Source organism: Ursus americanus, chromosome 5 (assembly GCF_024610735.1).
Source record: "Ursus americanus isolate L20-20 chromosome 5, mUrsAme1.1.p, whole genome shotgun sequence".
Taxonomy (NCBI): Eukaryota; Metazoa; Chordata; class Mammalia; order Carnivora; family Ursidae; genus Ursus; species Ursus americanus.
Genome location: NC_142131.1, coordinates 3,787,070 through 3,810,498, shown reverse-complemented (window position 1 = coordinate 3,810,498; position 23,429 = coordinate 3,787,070). Strand labels below are relative to the sequence as shown.

General features: G+C 34.1%; 1 protein-coding gene across 3 annotated transcripts in view; it reads left to right on the top strand.

The window, feature by feature from the left end:
* FER (FER tyrosine kinase) overlaps positions 1–23,429 on the top strand; it is a 437,115-nt gene that overhangs the window by 99,488 nt on the left and 314,198 nt on the right. For all 3 annotated transcript variants that reach the window (XM_045808269.2, XM_045808262.2, XM_087861935.1), the window contains 4 exons: positions 3,646–3,829; positions 6,491–6,628; positions 7,189–7,308; positions 23,062–23,184. In XM_045808269.2, the coding sequence (XP_045664225.1) occupies positions 3,646–3,829; positions 6,491–6,628; positions 7,189–7,308; positions 23,062–23,184 (565 nt within the window). The remainder of the gene's footprint in view (positions 1–3,645; positions 3,830–6,490; positions 6,629–7,188; positions 7,309–23,061; positions 23,185–23,429) is intronic.

Sequence of the window (23,429 nt, the reverse complement as noted above, 5' to 3'; positions counted from 1 at the left end):
ATAGCCTGCACCAAGAAGCTATGTGGCAAAAATTGTGTTTGGTAGTTTTTTGCAACATATTTTAGGAAGTGGATGGAATTGAAAAAAAAATTTTTTGTAATTGGTTTCACAGAGTATTACTATTTCTTGAATTTTCTTATATAGTTTTTATGGGGCCTAAATAATTATTTTAAAGCAAATCAGGAAAAAATATAATAGAATCCCTTTCCAAATCATGGCAAGTGAGCATGTTTTTGAAACTTTTTGTTCATTTCTACAGGGGAGGGAGGGTGGGAGGGAGATATAGATAGGTTGATCGGTCATGTGCATACACAAGTACACCTTATAACCGGATGCATAAGTGTGTGTGAGCTATAGAGTACAAAGCAAACAAACCAAAAACCTACTAAGACATACACCCAAATTCAGTTTTAAACCCAAAGCTCTTTTTAAAGACTTTATTATTAGTAGTAGTATTTTAATGTAGTAAATTCTGACTTGGATGTTTTCAAAGGCATTTAAGTTTTTCTAAATTGTGTTAATGACCACTGATAAACTGTTGATAATTCAATTTGGTTGTAATAGTCTTTTTCAGGTTGTTTCTCATATACTAGATATGATAAAGGAAAAAAGTGAGAAATTCTTAACTTTTCTAATGTTATTTTAGATTACAGAATCTTAGCTGAGTGTTGCATATTTAGTGCATCATTTTTCACCAGCTAGAAAGACAGATGGGTAGTGTGCAGCTTAAAAATCTGTGCAAATAGGAGGACAGATGGGTGGTTTAAATGTCTCCATGAAAATGTTTGTGTGGAGAGCTTGACTCCTGAAGTTACACTAAAAAATCCAAGTAATTAATTAGGAATAATAGAGTTCATATAAAAAGTAATATTTTTTTAAAATGACATAAAATATGGAATTAATTGAGTTTACTACATAATTATACTTTTTGAATTTATAATAAAAATTAACAAATTAGAACACAGTACTTAAATATTCTTGCCTGATAAATGCTTGCCTTATTTTCTTATTATCAACATGTAGACTCTAGAAAACTTCTTTATTACTTGGGATCAATTTGTCTGTGTAATTGTATATGACTTTTGGAACCGTCAGAATTTGCCAAATTTTAAATACATTATCCTTAAACTAGCTAAAAAATGATGAACAAAATTAAAGAACAAAAGAAAAGGGCCTCTAACGGGCTGCTCTGACAGCTTCTGCAGCAGGTGTTTGTGGACTTTTCTGTCTCATTCAGGCATTAATGTGATTTGGCTTCCAGCCAAAACATTGATTTCAACTTGGTCGGGTATGCACTTTGGCTCTTGGGTATTCGTTTCATATAGGAGTCTCATCCTGACTTGTGTGGATAGGGAGAAAAGGGGTTGTTATTTTAGAGGGAGGCTCTGAGGCTGGCCATTGATGTGTCAAATGCATTGACTCTTGGAGACATTTTCTGAAATGTATTTTTGCAAGAAGGATGACAAGTAGCAGTATTTATGGAAAAATAAATATAGTATCCTATGTAAAAAACTATTATAGTGATTGAATATGTAGGAGAATGTGTTCCTGAGAATCTTAAAAATCATTCATGATTAGTATTATTGAAGTGATTTGTAATTGTGAAGGTAAAAAAGATTATCCCTAGTGCCATATAGAATGAGTAAAAATTTCTAGGGATTTGTATTAACTGAGGCAAAAAAAAAATATATATATATATATATATTGGTTTTTCAATGAAGATTTTAAAAGTTGAAAATCAAATATAATAGAATTTTTTTTTAAATCACAGGGCATCCTTCATAGTAAGGATAATAAGGATGCCTTTCATGAATTTATTTCAGTTATATATTTAAAAATGTATATGATAATTGGCTCATGACATAAAATATACTATCCTGTGAGTTGTAGTCAAAAAGTGAGAAAATCCACTTCTGTAGTGGCTCATGTTATTTTTTTCTGATCCCTTCAGATCAGAACAGAATTAATATATTTACTCCCATCCTCCCAGTCTGGTGTTAGAACCTGTTTCCAGACAGCAATGAGAAGGGCTAGAAAAGATACTCTGTTGATTAAAATATTTTCTCCTTGAGAAGTTCTTTGTGTTATACAGCAAAACAGGTTATCTAGGGCAGCAATTTGCAAGTAACTTGAGTAATTAATAATATCCCCATGTGCAGGAACCAGCTAATGGACTATGGCTAGAGAATTATGTATGCCCTGTAAAATAATTCTGTGCAGTTCCCTAGAAGTCCGTGGTGGTTCCAGTGTTCGGAACCACTAGCATTTATAGGTAGCAGAGATCTACCAGTGTGCTGGAAAGATTTCCTTTTTCACCAGCTGGATGGTTCCTATGCCTGAGAATTAGAGGGGAGAGGAGAAAGGCAAGGGAACTGTTCTTACTCTCTTGCTCTGCCTGTGCATATCTGAGGGTCTGCGGTCTCCTCTCTCCGCAAAAACACTGATTTTTCTCGGCTTTTGATCCTGGGCTAGTGACGTCTTCCAACAGTGAACGCTTTTCCAACTCCTACCTAGAGGGATTACCCAGAGGGGTGCCAAGCCACAACAGAGTGGCGGCACAGGAGAGCCTGTGTCGTCAAAAATTCTCAACATAGATCTATTTTTGGGAGAAGATTCGTGTGGAGGATTCTCCTTGGAAAGAGGGCAAAAATTAATAAATATTTTGAAAAGTTTATTTCCTGAATCTAAATAATTGACAAGAAATATTTGGTTTGCATCAAAAATTGAAGACCTGCTTAAAAATTTTATTCATAGAGTCATTTATATTGTCAATCTGTAAATATTTTCTGAATTATTTTAGTAAAGGCACCTCAAAAAGTTTTAATTCATAATATTATCAGTATCTCCTGTACTTCTCCCATATCAGGGTTAAATTTCTCTGCTTGATTTTCAAGTCATTCACACCCTAAAACTGCCCTACCTCTATAGACATATTGCCTTCACTTCCTTAAAACTTACTGTCTTTGAGCTTATTTCTTTGCTTGCCTATGTAATTTTACTTATTCTCTCCGTATTTTCCCTCAGTATTCCAATTCACCAGACTAGGGGCTCTATGTTGAGGACTTGGTTTTGCTAGGTGCTGAATTCCTAATGTTTAGCACAGTTCCTGGTGGTGATCGGTTAATAAAATTCATTGAATGAAAGGAAGAAAGGGAGGAATTATTGTCCATTCTGTCTTTCCTATTCCTTCCTGGGCATGCCCCATGTTTGGTTTTTCTACAAAGCCTCTTCTGACTCCCCTTGTCTTTATTGACACCTCAAATACAGACCCCAAAATTTAACATTATTTATAAACTTTCTTATTTCTTTGGTTATACAGTTTCATGTGCATTGTTGTTTCAATTTGGTGTGAGCTTCTTGAAAATTAGAAGGGTCATCTTTCTGTATAATTTTATAAAAAAATTGTACTTTAACTTACATTCACCAAACATTTACTGTAATATATGCCTCCTTCACAGCAGCCTGTATGCACAGTACTGGCAAATAAGTAGTACTTTGCATAGAGCTGCGCATATAGTATATGTTCAATAAAATTTTGATTATTCATAAAATGTGTGAAATATAAAATAGTGGTCATTCAGTTTGCATATAGAGGAAATAAAACTTCTTTATGTCTTTGTTAACTTTCTTCAATGTTTTCTTCAGGGAAAGAAACCGAAAAGGCCAAGGAACGATACGACAAAGCGACAATGAAGGTTCATATGTTGCATAATCAGTATGTATTGGCATTGAAAGGGGCACAGCTTCATCAGAATCAGTATTATGACACCACACTTCCTTTGCTTCTGGACTCCTTACAAAAGATGCAAGAAGAAATGATCAAAGCATTGTAAGTTACATTTCCTATTTGGCATTTTTATTTAATTTAATTAATGTTATTTTCTCTCCTAGGTAAGCTTTTGGATTGAAGTTGTCTGTGTTTTGTGAACTTCATTATTGACCCGGACCACTGCGTATTTCAGATCTGTTTTACCTTGGTCCTTCTTGATTTTCACTTCTGGTATCCATTCAGTTTATTATCATCTCCTAAACCCTCCAGCTAGCCCTCAAAATGGTCCTTCTCTTTGTATGTTTTTATTCTACTCCCATTAGCTGGAAATTTAGGTAAAAAAAAGTTCATTAGTTCATAGGTGTGAAGAAGTGAATATCTATATTCAGAGGGCTGTATTTGAATATCAAGCAACTGAGAAGTCCAAAGGAAATAATTTTTTTAAGTTTTTAATTTTAATGCCAGTATAGTTAACATACAGTGTGATATTAGTTTCAGGTGTACAATGTAGTGACTCAGCAATTCCATACATTACTCTATGCCCATTGCGGTAAGTGTATTCTTGATCCCCTTTATCTCTTTCACCTGTCACCCTACCGCCTCCCCTTTGGTAACCATCAAGATTGTTCTCTTAGAGTCTGTTTCTTGGTTTCTCTCTCTCGCTCTGTTTTTTTTCCTTTGCTCATTTTATTTGTTGTTGTTTCTTAAATTCCACACGAGTGAAATCATATGGTATTTGTCTTTCTCTGATTGACTGACTTCACTTCGCATTATACTCTAGCTCCATCAAGGGAAAGAATTTTTTGAAGGTTTATTTGCCAGCTTTATTGTGTGAGATTAAAATCAACAAATGTTTATTGAAGTTCTACTGTATGCAAAACATGCTGCCTGTGATATGACCACAATTTCTGCCTTCAAGGAGCTAACAATACACTTCGGGAAGTATGTCAAAAGGGAGTATGTCCATGTTTACCATAGACATCAATACAAGACAACAGAGAAAGATAAGCCACTCTTTGGTAGACTTCATCTGCTTTATTTTTCAGCTGCTTTATTAGGTGATCTCCCATTTTCCAGTGAAAAGATAAAATGTTTTTAGTTGACTTGAATATGTAAACTTTTAATGGTATTGATAAAATATCTCCTTAAAATATTTAATGTATAAATTTATGTATACTTTATTTTTTAATTAATTTTTTAAAGATTTATTTATTTTAGAGAGAGCACACGAGTACATGAGGGGGGAGGGGCAGAGGGAGAGAGAGGATCTCAAGTAGACTCCCTGCTGAGCTGCACGCAGGGCTCCATCTCAGCACCCTGAGATCATGACCTGAGCCGAAATCAAGAGTCAGATGTTTAACAGACTGAGCCACCCAGGCACCCCATAGTTATGTCTACTTTAGATGATATATTGTTGATTCAGAAATACTTCCTTTCCTGCACTCATTTCATGAGTCATTATTTTTTCAAACTCTTCACATGAATCTTCAATAATGGCATCTTCATCATCACTAGATGTCTTTTTGAAACATAGCAGTTTCCTGTAGCATACTATCTTTAACAGTAAATTATTTTAGATCTAGTATTTAAAATATTCAAGCATGATGATTTCACTGAAATTGAATTCCATGTCACATTCATTTAACAACATTAGGAGAATTCATTTTTTAGAATTCCATTTGTCCTGAAGGTGGATATTAATAATCATCCCCACATCATATTATGGTATTGCTTTATGAGAGTTATCTAGATAGGGTCATTTACATTAATATCATTCAGTACTTTCACTTCTGTGGTCAGAACCCCAGGGATATTTACTAAATCTGTTTTAAATTTCTCTGCCTTCCCCTTTTCTTTAAATTTTGTCAGGTGATTTCTGTAATCATTTCAAATTAGCATTGCCTGAAGCAGTTTAATTTTTTTTTTTTAACCCAAACAGTATTTGGCTATTGGGAGAATACTAAATAAGAGAGATCTTGTAAATAATAATTTTTTGAGTGATGATTTGGGAAAAGAAAAGCAAATTATGCCTTATATTTATTTGGGAAAAGGCAAGATAAGCCTGTCTGTCCATACTTGTTATTGAGGCCACTTTTGACCAGTGGTGTATTTTCACAGCATAGCATTCTTAGGTTGGAGATCAGGTCTTTGCTACAGAATAGCTTTAACTTTTGTATTCATTAGATAAAGCTGTTATGTTTTATGACATTTTTCCTATTGACTGGAGGTCAGGAGAAGAGCTCTAGATGTCATTTTAGGTAGAGAACCAGGGGAACTCTGTAAGTATACAGGAAAGAGCAGGGGCCCAGGAGCAAGAGAAGACCAATTTGAGGAAGTAGCAGCCACTGGAGAGAAACATTAAAGGGAGAGGAGTTGATCTGCAGTCCCATGTGATGGAGCTGAACATTCCTATGACAATCTTTTGAAATAGAAAACAATCAACCTGACCTTACATTTTGGACATGTCAAATACATGTTGGAAAAGGTGATGCCTTATTCTAGATCATTTGCAATTATTATATTATATCAAATGTAAATTGTTAATCTGTGCCTTTGTATAATCCCTTTACTATCCAGGTATATGAAATAAGGTGGTGCATAAAAATCACTATCTGTAAATATTGGTATTACATTTCTTATGTTTATTGTTCTGAATCCTTCCTGGGCCTCTGTTTCCCTTGAAAACTTAAAAATGTTGTAAAATTTTATTTTTGTTTTCAGAAAAGGTATATTTGATGAATACAGCCAGATAACCAGTCTTGTTACAGAGGAAATAGTGAATGTCCATAAAGAGATTCAAATGTCAGTTGAACAGATAGACCCTAGCACAGAATATAATAATTTCATAGATGTTCACAGGTATGTATAATATTTTCGTTCCTCTTTCAGTATTTGTGATAGTATTATTGTTTTTTACCATATAGTATTTAAATTAAAATAAGATATTAAAGAGCTTGTTAGGACATATGATATTCCTGATTAGTTTATCTGCTTTTAATTATTTTTATAGTTAATTCTCAGTGATAACTATTTAATTTATATAATTATCTTTACAAATTTGTCCTTTGTTAAACCTGTTTTTAATCCATAAAGTTATGTATTTTTTCAACATTTGTATGATGATAACACTATGACTTTATATGTGTATTAAATTTATGATGCATCAATTATTTATCCGTGCATACTCATTGCCATTGTGACCGGAATAAAACAGGTTAATATCCATATTCTACAAATGAAATTGAGGCTGAAATTACATGACTAGATCTTGGTGCGTGGGGTTTAATTTGATTTATTCTATTTGTATTTACTCTATTTTGTGAACATAATTTTGGATAGCAAATATTCTGCCTTTGGTGTGTATTAAGATATATTATGATAGTATGTTCATATTGATCAAAATTATTTGGCTTTATTAGAACAACGGCTGCTAAAGAGCAAGAAATTGAGTTTGATACTTCCTTATTAGAAGAAAATGAAAATCTTCAGGCAAATGAAATTATGTGGAATAATTTAACAGCAGAAAGTTTGCAAGTAATGTAAGTATTTAGAAAATCTGAACAATTTAACTATTAGTGTTATTATTTATAGTTGTACTTTATCAGATTTAAAATTCCAATCTTTATTTTTTGCCAGTAATGAAAAGTAAATTAAAAATGAACTGATTGTTGTTTGGTCAGAAAGAAATGTTTTGAAAGATATGTTAACTTTATTCATTGTGATCACTAATTTTGGTAATTCTGAAACTCAAAATTCTGTGTGATGTTACAGTCATTTGCCCAGTTAGTTATATTGGAATAATGGTTCATTCTTTTCAAAACATTATCTATCTATCTATCTATCTATCTATCTATCTATCTATCTATCTATATCTATCTATCCATCTATCTATCTATGTTTATCCCACTCAATACTGAAAACTTTTTGGCAGAACCATTTTGGAAATGAGAACACTGAATGGTAAAGAAGAGACTCATAGGTGTCAGAAGGGTTTAGTATAAAAATTTGACTTTTGAGTTCTTTTCTCTTTAAGCAGGGATGTCTTCTGTTACAGACATTTAAATAAATTAGTTCTTCACCTTGTTGTTATTGTTGTCTAATATTTTAAAGGAGTTTTGAGAAATTTTAATGTGTTTTTTAGTCCTTCTCAAGTATCAGAGGCTATTAATAGTATATTTTTAAATTTAAAAAGCATAATTAATGGAGCACCTGGATGGCTCAGTTAGTTAAGCATCTGCCTTCAGCTTGGGTCATGATCCCAGGGTCCTGGTGATCCCCGTACTGGGCTCCCCGCTCAGCGTGGAGCCTGTTTCTCGCTCTGCACATCCCTCCTGACTGTACTCTCACTCTCTCTTTCAAATAAATAAATATTTAACTCATCCCTTGATTTTTTTTTTTAGGAGCAACACAAGAAACATACTTATTAATAAGCACTGTATGTACTTGTCTTCTGGGTCAGAACCATAGCTAGGAATGATTATGCACTCATTTGTCTTTGATATTGGACACATAGTATCATCTGACCTGTTGGCACTTTACCTCAAAAGACTCAGCTAAAAGTCCCCATCTGATGTAATTTAACAATCTCCTTTCTATTGTTCAGTAATATTGTAGTATTACAGATAATTAACTGAGTGGTAGGATCCTGGGACTAGGTCTTGGAAAGGGGTTTAATAACTTTAAAGTTGGGCAGGTGGGATGGAAGAAACTAACAAGTACTTGTTGAATCACCTGAACAAAATGAAGGCTTAAAAGTTATGGTGGATTGACTGTTGAATGGAAGAGGGGCATTGGAGTACACTGCATTAGGAGGTTTTTCTAGTAACCATATTGGGATTCTTGAGGCTGTTCCCAAGTTTTGAACAGGAGTCTCACTTTGGTTTTAGATATACTCTTGTAATATTAGATATCTTTAAACCAGTGGTCCTCTCCCTGGGTGATTTTTGTCCCCAGGGACAATATCTAGAGATGTTTTTGTTTGTCAGGCGGGAAGGCGCTGCTGGTACCTAGCGGCTAGCTGCTAAGTATCCTTCAGTGCATAGGACAGCTGCCTGCAACAGAGAATTCTCTGCTGATAATGTTAATAGTACCAAGGTTGAGAAACTCTGCTCTAAACAATAGAGTTGAATTTATCACACGAAATGGATAGTAGAGTTTCTCAATTATTGTGCGGTGGCAGATTTCATTTTTTGATTCCTGTGTGGCTTGAAGGAATATGACATAAATTACTTGTGTTTTTTTGATCACTGTATTGTTCCCAAGTAATTTATTCATTTATTCATCAAAATATATTTACTGTATATTTAAGGTTACAAGGGTTAATACCTTCAAGGTATTTATGCTAAAATCAATCAATTTATTTTAATAAACACCAAAAAAGAACGAGCCTAGAAATATTAGAGTGTAATATGGTAAAATTAAAAATAGCTACCTGTTAAAAGCTTATGTAAAATAAGAGATTTTGTGACCAAAGAATAATTTGTTTTATTGCTTTTCAGGGTTTAATGAGAACAAAACTAGTTATGTGCATAAATCATTATTTCTTAATTATGGTGATGAAGCAATGAAAAAAATGTAATAAATTAAGGATAATAAATCTTTGATAATGTGATAGAAGATTTAATTGCTTATATCTTACTGAGGCAAAACTTAGCTACATTTCACTGAACAGTGTCCAAATCAGGATAGGAGTTTAAGAGCAGGTTTTCCTCAAGAATTTTATTCCAGGAATGAGTTATTCAATGTGTTTATTGGCACTGTTAAGATAATCTAAGGTAATTCCATTAAAAAATTTATGTATATACATACATATATATTTAATAAGATGCAAAGTCTTGCTTTCTTTTTACCGTAATATTAGTGCTTTGAAGTTAAACTAATTTCTTTCTTGAGGCATCAATTTATTAATTTTGTTGTTGAAATGTGTTGAAATATTATATCCAAAAGAAATGAATGAAACAAATGTGTTGAAATATTATATCCAAAAGAAATGAATGAAACAAATGAACAGATAGAAAAATAAATAATTAGAAAAATAAATACAAATGACCAGGAGTCCTGTGACAATAAAGAAATATCCGTTTTTAAAAAGGAAGCTACTCCACCTACCAGATTGGCAAGAATTAAATAATTTGATAATACTCACTGCTATGGAGGGTATGGAGAAATAAGCCCTCTTATAAAGTCTTGGCAGAAAGGTAAATTCATGTAAGCTTTTTGGAGGATAATTTTGTAGCATACATCAAAATTGGACTTGCTCATACATTTTGAGTTGGAAATTTTACTTCTAGAACTTTAGCCTATAGGTAAGGAAGGATACATGTGCAAGTGTAACATGGTGGATTGCCTGGTTCTGAATCCTGACAGTATGACATTACCTCTGTGAGACTGGACAGATTACTTAGTCCCTTTATATGTCGTTTTCCTCAAAAATAAAATGGTAATAATAATGGCCCCCAACTCATAGTGTTGTTGCAACGTTTACATATGTGAATAAATGTAGAATGCTTAGAATAGTCCCTGGCACATAGCAAGTTCTAGATACTGGTTTTGTTGTTTTTTAAATTACTGCTTGGGATGGATTCCAAATGCAATGCTTAGTTTTTCACGGGCTTTTGGAAATGCTTGAGGTCTGAAAACTTTTTGTTAGTTCCTAAATATGAAAAGAAAACTATGTTACAAGGTATATTATGTCACTTTCATTAATTATTAAATTTGGTAAACAAAAATATTTCAAAATTCATAGGTTAGATTTTCTTTTTTTTTTCTTTTAGTTAACATACAGTGTTATATTATTTTCAGGTGCTTTTATGGGATGATCTCCAAAGTAAATGATAAAAAGCAAAAGGAAGTTATACAGTAATATTTATAGAATGAGTATTAATAAAAAATTAGTACATATATGTTTGTATATACGTTTGTATATATTTAAATCCTATGTTGGAATGGAGGTGAATGGATGAGGTGAGGAGGGAAGCTTGTTGGGGCCGATGTTTATAATAATGTTAAATAAATGTGGTTTTATTTCTCTAATCTTTGCAGTTTTATTGTAGCGTGCCTCTCTCTAGAATATCGGCTATTTGTTTTTCCTCCCATTGTGTCACTTCCTTATTCTTTCACGAAACATTTGTTCTCCAATCACATTGCTCTATATAATTTTAGAACACTCTCAAAAGCGTTATTTGAAAATGCCAGTGTTCTATGGCCTGTGCCTCCCCATATCCTACATTTTTCCTGGGCCCATTTTAGAGCTGTAATAAGCAATAGTATAGGAAAACTTCAAAACCGTTTGTTCGTTTTGCATTCCTTTATGTTTGTTTCGGTAATCTGATGACCCTGTCCTTTGTGAAAGGTTATATTAGTTTGGAAGTGAGAATCATTAGTATTTGACTCCTGGAGAATTTTTCTAATAATGCAAGTCATACTGGCAGTCTGCCAGACTGCTGATTCGTAGTGACTGTGAAGCAGAGAAAAAAACTGGACTACATTTTTCTTGGACTCTTTAGAATTTTTGGCTAAATGTCAGATGTTGCAGATTAACATCTTTGCTGAATGAGCAAGTGAATGGAGAGGGTTTTATGGAGAGATTTCAGGGAGTTTTTCAAGAGTGGATGTCATCATCTCTGGCTTTATGTTAGGATCAGTGAAGGAGCTTTAAAAAAATGCTGATGTCTAGGACCTAACCCAAACCAATTAAATCACATTTTGTGAGGGCAAGGTCTAGGCATTGGGATTTTTTGTGAACTTTCCAGGTGACTTTATTGTGTAGACAGGATTGAAAATTTGTACCATAAATCCAGTAAAATTGTGTGTAGAAATGTGTGTATTACTCTCCGGGGGCAGGTTCCTGTAGATTTTCAGAGGGCTTCAGGACCCAAAATAGCTAAGGATTGCTACTCCACTTGAATAGGTATCTTTCATTTTAAAAGAATGTCTTTTTGTTAAACTTTTCTAAGTTGTATAGTGTTATTGGAGAAAAAGTAGCATTTTTACAATAGTCTGACTGGATTCCTTTTTGACTCTTTTTTTCTTCTCCTCTGCCATACTTCTGGGTCAGTGTTAAATTGTAAGGTATTTGATGGGGAAGTAGGTGCCCTTTCCCTAAGGTTTTATCTTTCACTTTGCTGTTCATAAACAGACACCTTTTAATTTGGGATGGGGGCTTTTTTTTTTAGATTCCTAAATGTAACGTAAGAATTGTCATTTTTATTAGCAGAAACTTATATATTTGATAATTTCTATTCCTGGTTACTACTTATAGTATCATGTAGAGGTTTCTCAACTAAATGTAAGAGATTCTGACATTATTACACAACTAGTATTTATATCCAAAAGAAGGCTTGATGGAAATCTCATGTTGTTATAATAGTAAATGACAAAATTACTGCATTTACCCATGAATGTGTGCCATGAAGCATTTTGTCATATTCTCATTATTTGTATCAGCTGCATTTATAAAGGTGTGATATGTAGAAGACTTAAACTCAAGTATTTGTAGGATCGCTTATTTCCTACTTACAGGAAGTTCGTTTGCGTGGTAGATCATGATGTAGTTAGTAGAGGCTGCTCCCTCAGCCTCTGATGGTTTCCAGCACTGGACGCCCGAGATTGTACACTTCCTATCACACATGCATTTAACTTGAAGTTGTACTGAAAGCTGCAGTCTGAGGTGGTTTCCCTTGTCTCTGGGACCTACAGCCTCTCTTCTGTTCCTTCATCACCCTTCCCGCATCTGCCTCTGTTTTGAGTCATTCTTCTTTGCCAAAGCTAGAAAAGATACTATATTGATTTTAATCATCCATTTATTAAGATTATATATGTAGATATTTCCTCTCATCTAATAACTATTTAATTGAATAATTTGGGACTCAGTAATTTTAGCTCATCAGAATAACTTGAAGAAGACAGGTCTATAAAATTTTGAACATTAGAATATATGTGTTTATTACATTGGTTTCGGCATTTGGGAGAGATGAGGCATCCATTTGTGATCTGTGGCAAACTTAAAGCAGGGTAAATGGAGTTATGAACAAGCACTTCAGTAGCTGAACTAAGGCAAATTAAAGATAGCAAGTTATTTCAAAACAAGGTGAACATTAACATGTCTGTCCAAAGAGGAATTTTGGTTAGTTTTAGTAAAATGATGAAGGGTTATGGTACTACTTAGGTCTTTTTTGACTCAATATTCTAGTTTGAAATGATGTCTTTTTATTATAAGGTACTATCAGTAGGACATATATTTGAATTCTAAAAGATTGTGTTAAATAGTCTTGTGTTCATAAGCTAAAGCCCAACCTCAAGCCTTATGTCTCCTAGTACATTTTTTCAAAATTTAAAGTCAGAATGTGTTTAGCTTTTATAATGGGATATAAATAAGATCTCTCTCTCTCTTTTTTTTTAAGATTTTATTTATTTATTTGAGAGAGAGAGAGACAGAGATAACAACAGAGAGCACAAGCAGGGAAGAGAGGGGAGGAGAGGAGAGGGAGAAGCAGGCTTCCCACTGAGCAGGGAGCCTTATAAAGGGGTAGGGGACTTGATCCCAGGACCCTGGGATCATGACCTGAGGTGAAGGCAGCACTTAACCAACTGAGCCACCCAGTGCCCCTAAAAAAGATCTCTTAATTGAAGAATGGTAATTATCTATGTGGAAAAGTAATTCTTTTGGATTTTATGGGATATGAATTAGCAAACTACGGGCTGTGGGCCATATCCAGCTTCCTACTTATTTTTGTGCAGTCTGTGAGCTGAGAATACTGTTTACATTTTTAAATGTTTAAAACAATCAACGGAAACATACTTTGTGACACATAATGATTATGTGAAGTTTAAACGTCAGGGTGCATAAATAAAGGTTTATTAGAACACAGCCATGCGCATTCATTTACCTATTGTCCGTGGGTGATTTCTTGCTGCAGTGACAGAGTGGAGCATTTGTGACAGAGACCGTATATGGCATTCCCTTCCCTTCACACTGCTGCTTGGTGCACTGCAGATCACAGTGACACTGTTCGAACTCAGTAGCATTTTGAGTGCTGCACATATTGCAGTATTACAGCATTTGAGTGGCTTTTTGTTATCAGCCCATGCCTATCATGTCAAAACAAAAAAAGAGAAAGATTTTGAATTTTACACTTTTAAAATTTTTTAAAAAGTTTTAGAATTTTAATTCCAGTGTAATTAACATGTAAGTGTTCTATTCGTTTCACGTGTACAATAGAGTGATTCACCAATTCTATATATTACTTGGTGCTTATCAAGATAAGACACAGTGAAGTATGGATTATTTTGTTATTGAATTAGATGGCAAAGTATTGTGTTTATTATGCAATGACACTATGGCTGTGCTAAAGTGATACAGTATATGTTGACATTACTGGTCTAAATACTCATTTCTGTATTACCAACTTGCAGGAGAGCACTAGTCAGAAAAGTTACAAATTTAAAATGGAATAGCTCATCATAGCAGACTTCTTCAGAAAAATTTGAAGCATGAGAGACTATGGACTCTGAGAAACAAACTGAGGGCTTCAGAGGGGAGGGGGGTGGGAGAATGGGATAGGCTGGTGATGGGTAGTAAGGAGGGCACGTATTGCATGGTGCCCTGGGTGTTATACGCAACTAATGAATCATCGAACTTTACATCAGAAACCAGGGATGTACTGTATGGTGACTAACATAATAAAAAAATATTAAAAAAAAAAGAAAAATTCGAAAATGAGGATGCAACCAAAATAAGTTTCTGGGTGGCTTATTTGTTATCTGAACAGGGAAAGCCATTTACCAGTGGCGAATTAATTAGTGTTTCACTGCGGTAACTAAGGAAATAGGAAATATGTCTAGAGAAAATAAACTTGTTTATGTCTATTAGTCTTTCAGTGAGAACATTGGCTTGAGGAGTCGAGAAGATTGGGCGCTACATCATTAGTTAATTTAACAAATAAACGATTTCAAGGGGCTTTCCCTGTCTCTTGGTATGTCAGCAGGTGTGATCAAAACTGCTCAGTTGTTGTTTGTTTGAGGAGTCAATGCCAAGTCTGAAGTGACTGAAGAATTACTCTCTAGGAATAGTCTTTGTGGCTCAACTACAGACAAAAATATTTTCAAAGATGTTGAGAAAACAATAATTCAATACAAGCTGAAGTGGTATCTCTTAAGACGTGTTGCAACTGATGGTCTTAAAAATGTGTGAATCAGAAAGAGGCTTAGTTGAACAAATTTACAAAGCTTGTGAAAACGTTAGGTGTTTACCTAGTGTGATTATTCATTGTATTTTTCATAAGCAGGCACTTCATGGAAAAATATTTGAATCTAATCATGTGTTCTTAAGCTAATAATGTCAATAATGACCTTCCTTTGCTCTCAAGGACTTGACCATCATCAGTTCCATGAATTTTTGTCAAAAACTGAAATTGAATATCCCCACTTGCCCTATCACATAGGATTTTGATGAGTTAGAAGTAGTAAAGTTTTATTGTGATTTTTTTTTTTTTTGAGATTAGAGCCAAGACTGAAATTTTTCTAAATAATCAGAATTTCCCTCAACCACTATTATTCAACACTGAGTTCCAAAAGCTTCGGAAAAATTAGCTTGTGCTAAAGACTTGAGTATTTTCCTAATGAATTCAACCTAAAATTACAAGATAATACAGTGCTTATATGCAGAATTTATACTGTAGTAAAGTCATTTAGATGACAACTAATGTTACTTGAATCCCAGGTAATGACAGGCCATCAAACATTAAAACGTGAAGCAAGATTACCATTCCCACCAAATTTGTAGCTGATGTATTTTCTAAGCTCAAACTATGTTTCTAGCAGTGAGTTTTGGACTTCTGTGCAAGTATTTCGGCATTTCAGAAATCCATTCAACTGTGCAATTGAGGAGTTCCCACCTAACGTTCAATTAGGAGTGATGAGTCTGCAGTGTAATGACATGCTAAAAAGCATGCAATATAATTTTACAAATGCCTTCTAAGCAGTAAATATACTCAATTAAAGTCATATGCTTATGATTGTTATTAATATTAGGCAATATCCATCTATGTGAAAAGATCCTTTCAAAGATGAAATACATGAAATCTCATTGTATATCTCCTTTAACCAGTGAACATTTACAGTTATTTTGATGATGAGCACTAACTTTGAACCCCAATGAAGGGAAAAATTATTACTTTCAAAAGATTTCTGTCCTTCTCTTTAATAAACCGGTGTTACAATGAATTGTACCCAATTATTATTATATTTGAATTTTTCAATTAGATATTTGTATTTGTTTTCTCTTTTGTTATGTTAATACCTGCATAACATCCTTGATTTTGCCTCTTGGTGGCAAAGCCTAAAACATTTATTTTTCCAGACATTCACAGAAAATGTTTGCTGACTCCTGTTGTAGGGAATGACACAATTTAACCCATTAGACTGTCTGAATCAACCTTCTTAGTCAATAGAATGATAGGTAATGTGGTACTCTCACATTTTAAGCAGGACTGTCATTTTATCAAATTTATTTTTTTTAATGTTTTTTTATTATATTATGTTAGTCACCATACAGTACATCCCCGGTTTCCGATGTAAAGTTCGATGATTCATTAGTTGCGTATAACACCCAGTGCACCATGCAATACGTGCCCTCCTTACTACCCATCACCAGTCTATCCCATTCCCCCACCTCCCTCCCCTCTGAGGCCCTCAGTTTGTTTCCCAGAGTCCATAGTCTCTCATGTTTCATTCCCTCTTCTGATTACCCCCCCTTTCTTTATCCCTTTCTTCCCCTACCGATCTTCCTAGTTCTTATGTTCCATAGATGAGAGAAATCATATGATAATTGTCTTTCTCTGCTTGACTTATTTCACTTAGCATAATCTCCTCCAGTGCCATCCATGTTGCAGCAAATGTTGAGAACTCGTTCTTTCTGATAGCTGAGTAATATTCCGTTGTATATATGGACCACACCTTCTTAATCCAGTCATCTGTTGAATGGCATCTCGGTTCCTTCCACGATTTAGCTATTGTGGACAATGCTGCTATGAACATTGGGGTGCATATGGCCCTTCTCTTCACTACGTCTGTATCTTTGGCCTGAAGGTTAAGTGTCATTAGCATCACAGTGAGTTCACTTTTGGGTATTCCAATTACAAGCAGTGTTTCAATAAATATCTTTGTGTTTATATCTTTGTGTACTTGTTGAAGTGTTTGTCTTAGATAAATTTTATGAGGTGAAAATACTAAAACAGGATATTAGTTGTTAAGTTCATGGACTCAGGATCTAAGCTGCCTGGGTTCTAACATGTTTTTCCACTTACCAGCTCTGTGACCTTGGACAGGGGGCCTCAGTTAATCTCCGTGCCTCAGTTTCTCGTATGTAAATGGAGATAATATTGTTATAAGAATGTTATGGATTTAAGCGCTTATTTGTAACGTGTTTGAAACTGGTTGGCATTCAGTAAATGTTAAGTATTTATGTCACTTTTATGATTTTTTTTAAGGCAGTCTCATGACATTTAACTTTTGCATCAGATTATTTAAGTGTAACATGTTTAATTTAAAAATGTAAAGAATAAGCCGTTTGAACTGTTACTTTTATATTTGTGTACAAACAATGGTGAATAATGCTTTGAAATTTGCAAACTATCCTAACATGTATTGTGTCCTCTATACATAAACAAGAATGTTTTCCACTTCACTGGCTCTATCCCACCCCAGGTTTTTTGGTGTTTTTTTTTTTAAGGGGGATGGTGGTAAAGAAAATACTTTCCCCATATAATTCCATTCTTCTAAATCCTTCGTCTTTTCCACTTTGAATTTACAACCAGGAATCTTTAGAGATTTAGAAATATTAAGAAGTTTTGACTTCAAAGATTTACTTAGTTTTTTGGGGTTTTTGTTATTTTGCTTTTTTTAATTTAAGAAGACTTTGCATAAAGGTCAGTTATGCTTTGTTTGTGCTAAGGCAGTCAAAAAATTAAAGCCTCAAGAAGACTTACCAATTTCTTGACATGATCAAGAGCTAGAAAAAGTAGGGACAACTAATATTATTTTTCTGTTCCCTCTCATCTCCTCTTTTCCTTACTTCTAATGTCCTTTCTTTCTTCCTTGGGCCCTCTGGCCTTCATTGCTAAGTGTAATAGGTGGTGAATTCTAGCTAGCAGAACAGACCTGCCAGGGAACAAAAGTATTGTTAGCTCTCCTAGGCCTTTAGGGAATCTAGTAAGCTGTGGTAGGTTTCTCTCTTTCTGAGTTAAAGTTGTTATGCACAAATCAGGAATTTGAAAAGAAATCATAAGGATCACCCCTTTCTTCTCACAGTTGAACTTCTGTGTACTCAATTTAGCATATAAAAAACCTCGAATTTAATTTCTCATTGAAAGCTTAGGTGATTTTTTTTCAGGAGGCTAAATGATTACTAAAGGAAGTAGAAAATATTAGCAGATTTAGATTTTAATATACTTTGCTAGAAGTGCCAGCGAAAAATGGAGTCTAAGGTAGTTTAAACTTGCTCATTGTAGCAGTGAATGGGGACTCTGGCTTTCACCTCATTCTTCCTTTCCAGAGTGAAAATAACAAGAGAGGGCAGCATTATAACTAGCTAAGGTAACTCTGATGTTTACCACAAGTGTCTTTCCTTGAATTTGTCCAAATGATAAAATATGAAGGAATCAAAAATAGAATTTCTCAAGTTTTGCTTCTTTTTAGATTTGTGGTGATATTACTACTGTTAAGTCAAATCACATGAACGTGTGTGTGCATGTGTGTGCGTGTGCCGTAGACATACTTACTCTTTTACTTGTACCAAGGATAACAAAGAAATATAAGCTCAATTTCTCATGGAACCGAAAGTTTTCACATTTCTGAAAAGTTAAACTTGTTGGAAATAACATTGTTTTGAAGGGAAAAACTTTTAATTATGAGTGGCTTCTCTATTTTTCATGTAGTATGCTTGCAGTATTCCTTTATTTTTCTTGCCCTTAATTGGGAATAATGTATAAATAATAAAAATAATCTGTTCTTGAGTTTTATTTAAAATATATTCAATTCTGCCTCTACCTTGGGAGCAACATTATTCTTTGCACCCAACATGAATAAAATATTCTTAGAAGGTAGAAGGCAAAATTTAAAGTTACTTCTTAGAAAAATTTTTTTTATGAAACTAATAAAATTGGTTGATAGTATAAAGTTACATTTATAGAGAACATGCTATGCTTCAAAATCCGTAATAGGAACTTAAAAATATGCATCATAGTCATAGGAACTCTTTAAGGTAGGTGTTAAATTGACTTCCATTTTAATAGCAGAGGAAATGTAAGTTTAGAAAACCTAAGTAAATATTAAACCTGAGGGTGTCTGGTTCTAGAGCTGTTGTCTGTTATAACAGAGTAAGGTGCTTTCCAAAATGCAGCAGAGATGTGGAGTTGTAAACACAAATACTTCTGTTGTTCGGAGATGGTGAGGTAGTGTGTTTAGCTTGATGATACAACTTTTACGTGAAAGGAGTTAGCCCTGTACTAGTGACTATTATGTATGGAACTGAAGCTTCCTTCACTGAACCATTGCAGTAGTGGTTTATATATCTGTTCAGCTCCAGAATTAGTTGGTGGGTGAAACTCATAAATTAGGTTGTTCCCACACTGAGGTAGCTCTTTGGTTTCACTTTGTAGATAATTCAGAATGGTAAGATCAGGAGAGTCCTGGGAGTTGCTAGGGAATTGTCAAAAAAAGCTTAATGTGTGTGTGTTTCTCCACGTTAAAAACAGGACGTGGAGAACTGCTTTGAGCACATACTATGTGTAAGACACTGTGCTAATAAGTGTAGGGGATCTACTGTGGAGAGCAAGCCATGGTGCTGCATCTTACGGTTTAGTAGGACTATGTATTAATTTCAAGATGGAGTGGACGATACAGTACAGTGAGAACTAAAGAAACTACGGAAAGGAAATAGTAATAGTCAAAGAGACTAAAGAAGAAAAGAGAGGGTTGGAGGAAAAAAAGTTGATGTTTCTTCTACTAGAATATAAATTTCCTGAGGCCAGACTTATTTTTATATTCCTAGTGTCGAGCAGAGTGCCTGACACAAGGTATGTGCTTAGTAAACACTTGTTTAAGTGAATGAATGAAAAATTGAAAAGAGATGAATGGAGGATTAAGCAGGAGAGAAGAGAATGAGAGAAAGGTATACGAGAGAGAAGTAAAAGAACAGAGGAGTGAAAAGTAGTAAAGAGAGGGAAAGAGCTTTCTATCAAATTCAGCTTTTATGTAACATGGCCAAGGCAATATGGAGAAACTGGTCTTTACTCTGTTACCTACAGACTGGGGTAACAGAAGGTGGTTGGCACACCTTCTGAGGTAGTGTCCTGTGATCTGGACTTTCATGAGATCATATAACAGCAAAGCATTACGTGTGAGTGCTATTTAGCTACTTATTTATAACTGTTTAATAAATAACTTGAAACTAGAAGTTGAAATATAGCTTTCTTGAGAATGTTCTTTAATTTAATTTAATTTAATTTATTTATCAACATATAATGTCTTATTTGTTTCAGGGGTACAGGTCTGTGGTTCATCAGTCTAAAACAATACACAGTGCTCACCACAGCACATACCCTCCCCAGTGTCCATCACCCAGCCACCCCATCCTCCCAGCCCCTTTCCCTTTAGCAACTCAGTTTGTTTCCTGTGTTCTCTAATTTTAATACAATAATTTTTTTTAAATCTAGTAGTTGGGATATGAACTATTCTACAAAAGTGAATTTTCCAGATAGCCAAAGTTCATATCACCATCAAATGAAAAAATATTATTTTACTAGATTTGATGTAAATTTCTTTTCTTTTCTTTTTAGATTTTATTTGAGAGAGAGAGAGAGAGAGAGTTGGGGAGGGGCAGGGGAAGAGGGAGAGAAAAGCAGACTCCCCGCTAAGTGAGGAGCCTGACACAGGACTTGATCTCAGTCTCCTGAGATCATGACCTGAGCTGAAGTCAGACACTTAACCAACAGATCCAACCCGGGACCCCTAGATTTGATGTAAATTTCTTAAAATATATGTATATCTAAAGAAAGTTAATTCACCTTTTCCTTACGATTCCGGGTCATTATTAGATAGGCAACATAGATTATGTTTTGCTGTAATATAGTATTATCTTCAGAAACCTATTAAGATTTATTATGTTATTTAACTCTAAATAAAAATGAAATAATCTGGATTATAGTATTTTGAACAAACTCTCTGCTGTCTCTTCTTATAAAACACTAATCCCATCATTAGGGCTCCACCCTGAAGAACTCATCTAACCCTAATTACCTCCCCAAGGTTCCAACTCCAAACACCACACACTAGGGGGTTAGGGCTTCCACATAGGAATTTTGAGGAGAAACAGTCCATAGCACATACACATATATGTATTTTAATATAAATGGAACCATGATATATGTATTCTTCATCATGCCTTTTAATTTAAAAATATTTCTTTGAAGAAACTTACATTCGTATACCTCATTCTTTTTAGTGACTATGTGCTACTTTGTGTCTTAAATGGATTAAAATTTATTCAGCCAGTCCCCTGTTGATGGATATTTAAATGTTTTCTAGTTTTTTTGTTTTATAAACACTGTTGCAACAAACCTTCATATGGGCAAATTTTGTGCACATTGTAAAGTATTTTGGTAAGATTTTTAGATAGATAATATTCTAATTTGAAATTTGAAAAGCAATTCCAAGTTGATCTCTAAAAAAGTTGTGCAAATTTTGTCACAGCAACAGTGTATGTTTCCGTTATTATTTTTTACAATATTGAGAATACTGGACATTATCCCTCTTTTTCATACTTGTCAATTTTAGTAGATGAAAAATAAGTTTACTATTTATTTAATATGCAGATATTTAATTGTGGGTCAGGCTGTAAATATTTTTATATGCCTATTGATCATTTGCATTTGTCCTTGATGAACTTCCAGTTCTGTTCTTTGTCCATTTTCATATTAGGTCATCTTTTTCTCTAAGAGGGCTTTTTTTTTTTTTTTTTTTAAAGATTTATTTACTTGAGAGAGAGAGAGAACGGGGTGGGGAGGGGCAGAGAGAGAGAAACTTAAGCAGACTCTGTATTGAGCGGGGAGCCCCATGTGGGGCTTGACCTCACCGACCCTGAAATCACTACTTGAGCTAAAACCAAGTGTCAGATGCTTAACTGACTGTGCCACACAGGTGCCCCATTCTAAGAAGGCTTTTGCTTGTAATTTGCACTGCAAATATTTCTTTGCAGTTTGACTCTTACTTCTGACTTTCTTTATCATCTCTTTAACTTCCAAAAAATTTAAACTTTCATAGAGTTGGATTATTTAATATTTTCTTTTGTATATTTTGGATTTCATATGTTGCTTTAAAAGGCTGAAGATAAAAATTTTAATGTGATATGATAGCTGTGTGTGTTTTTGTGGTAGGAATATTTCTATTCAGGACCAAGTGCATTTTATGCAACCAAAAATGATCTGGTCTATCTGTACATATTAGCTTTGTGTATTTAATCGTTAATATTTATATAGAAAATACCTGTAAAGCATTATTATACTATATAAAAAGAAATAGCTTATTATCCTCTTAAATTTGCCATTCAGCTGAGCCTCACTTTCTTTTCTTTAAAATATGGATAATAGTATCTATCTCATTGGTTGTTATGAGAATTAAATGAGATGACACATGCAAACAATACTAGATACCATTTACTCAGTACCTACTAAGTACCAGTCATTATATATGCATTAGTTTATATGATCTTCAAAACAATGCTTCGAAGCAGGTATTACTGCACTCAGATTACAAGTGAGAAAATAGATTTAATGAGCTTATGCAACTTATCCAGTATCTCATAAAAGGTGGCAAAGCCAAAATGTAAATCCGTGTTTGTCAGAAAACAAAAACCATGGTCTTTTCACTATGCACTCTTCCTGAGACAGTACAGGTATTTATTTGCTTTAATCCTTTCTTCTTTTTTTAATTTTCTGTTTCTCTTTTTCTATTTAATGACTAAGACTCTCAGACTTTCCTGAAGTACTACCTGCGATTATTGAAATGTTCTTTTCTGTACTGTCCAGTAAGGTTGCCACTAGCTACATGTCTCTGTTTAGCAGTTGAAATGTGGTTAATGGTTCCTTGGTTAAGGAACTGAAACTTTATTTTAAATTAGATTACATGTGGCTACCATTTTGGACATCACCATCTTAGATGTATGAATGCTCAGGGTATGTGCGTAAAGTGAGTATAACTAACTTATTGATTGATAACGAGGAAACTGTTCATTCTAGGTTGAAAACTTTAGCAGAAGAACTTATGCAGACACAGCAGATGCTTTTAAACAAGGAGGAAGCTGTCTTGGAGCTAGAGAAGAGAATTGAGGAATCTTCTAAGACCTATGAAAAGAAGTCTGAGTGAGTAAAACAAAAATAATTTGAAGAAAGAAAGTTTAATTGATGTAATTTTACAGAATATTTCAGTTACATGTTATCATGGTTGTAAAATTTCTAGAAGCTTAAATTTTGTTTTAAGTGGAAAACTTGGTGTCATTGAGTTACTTTCCAGGACTCTGGAAAATTGATCTGGGTTTTGTCAATATAGTGTGCTGATCATGTCTCAGTGTTTTAACAGTTTAAACTATTTTCTGAAAAATCCTGTT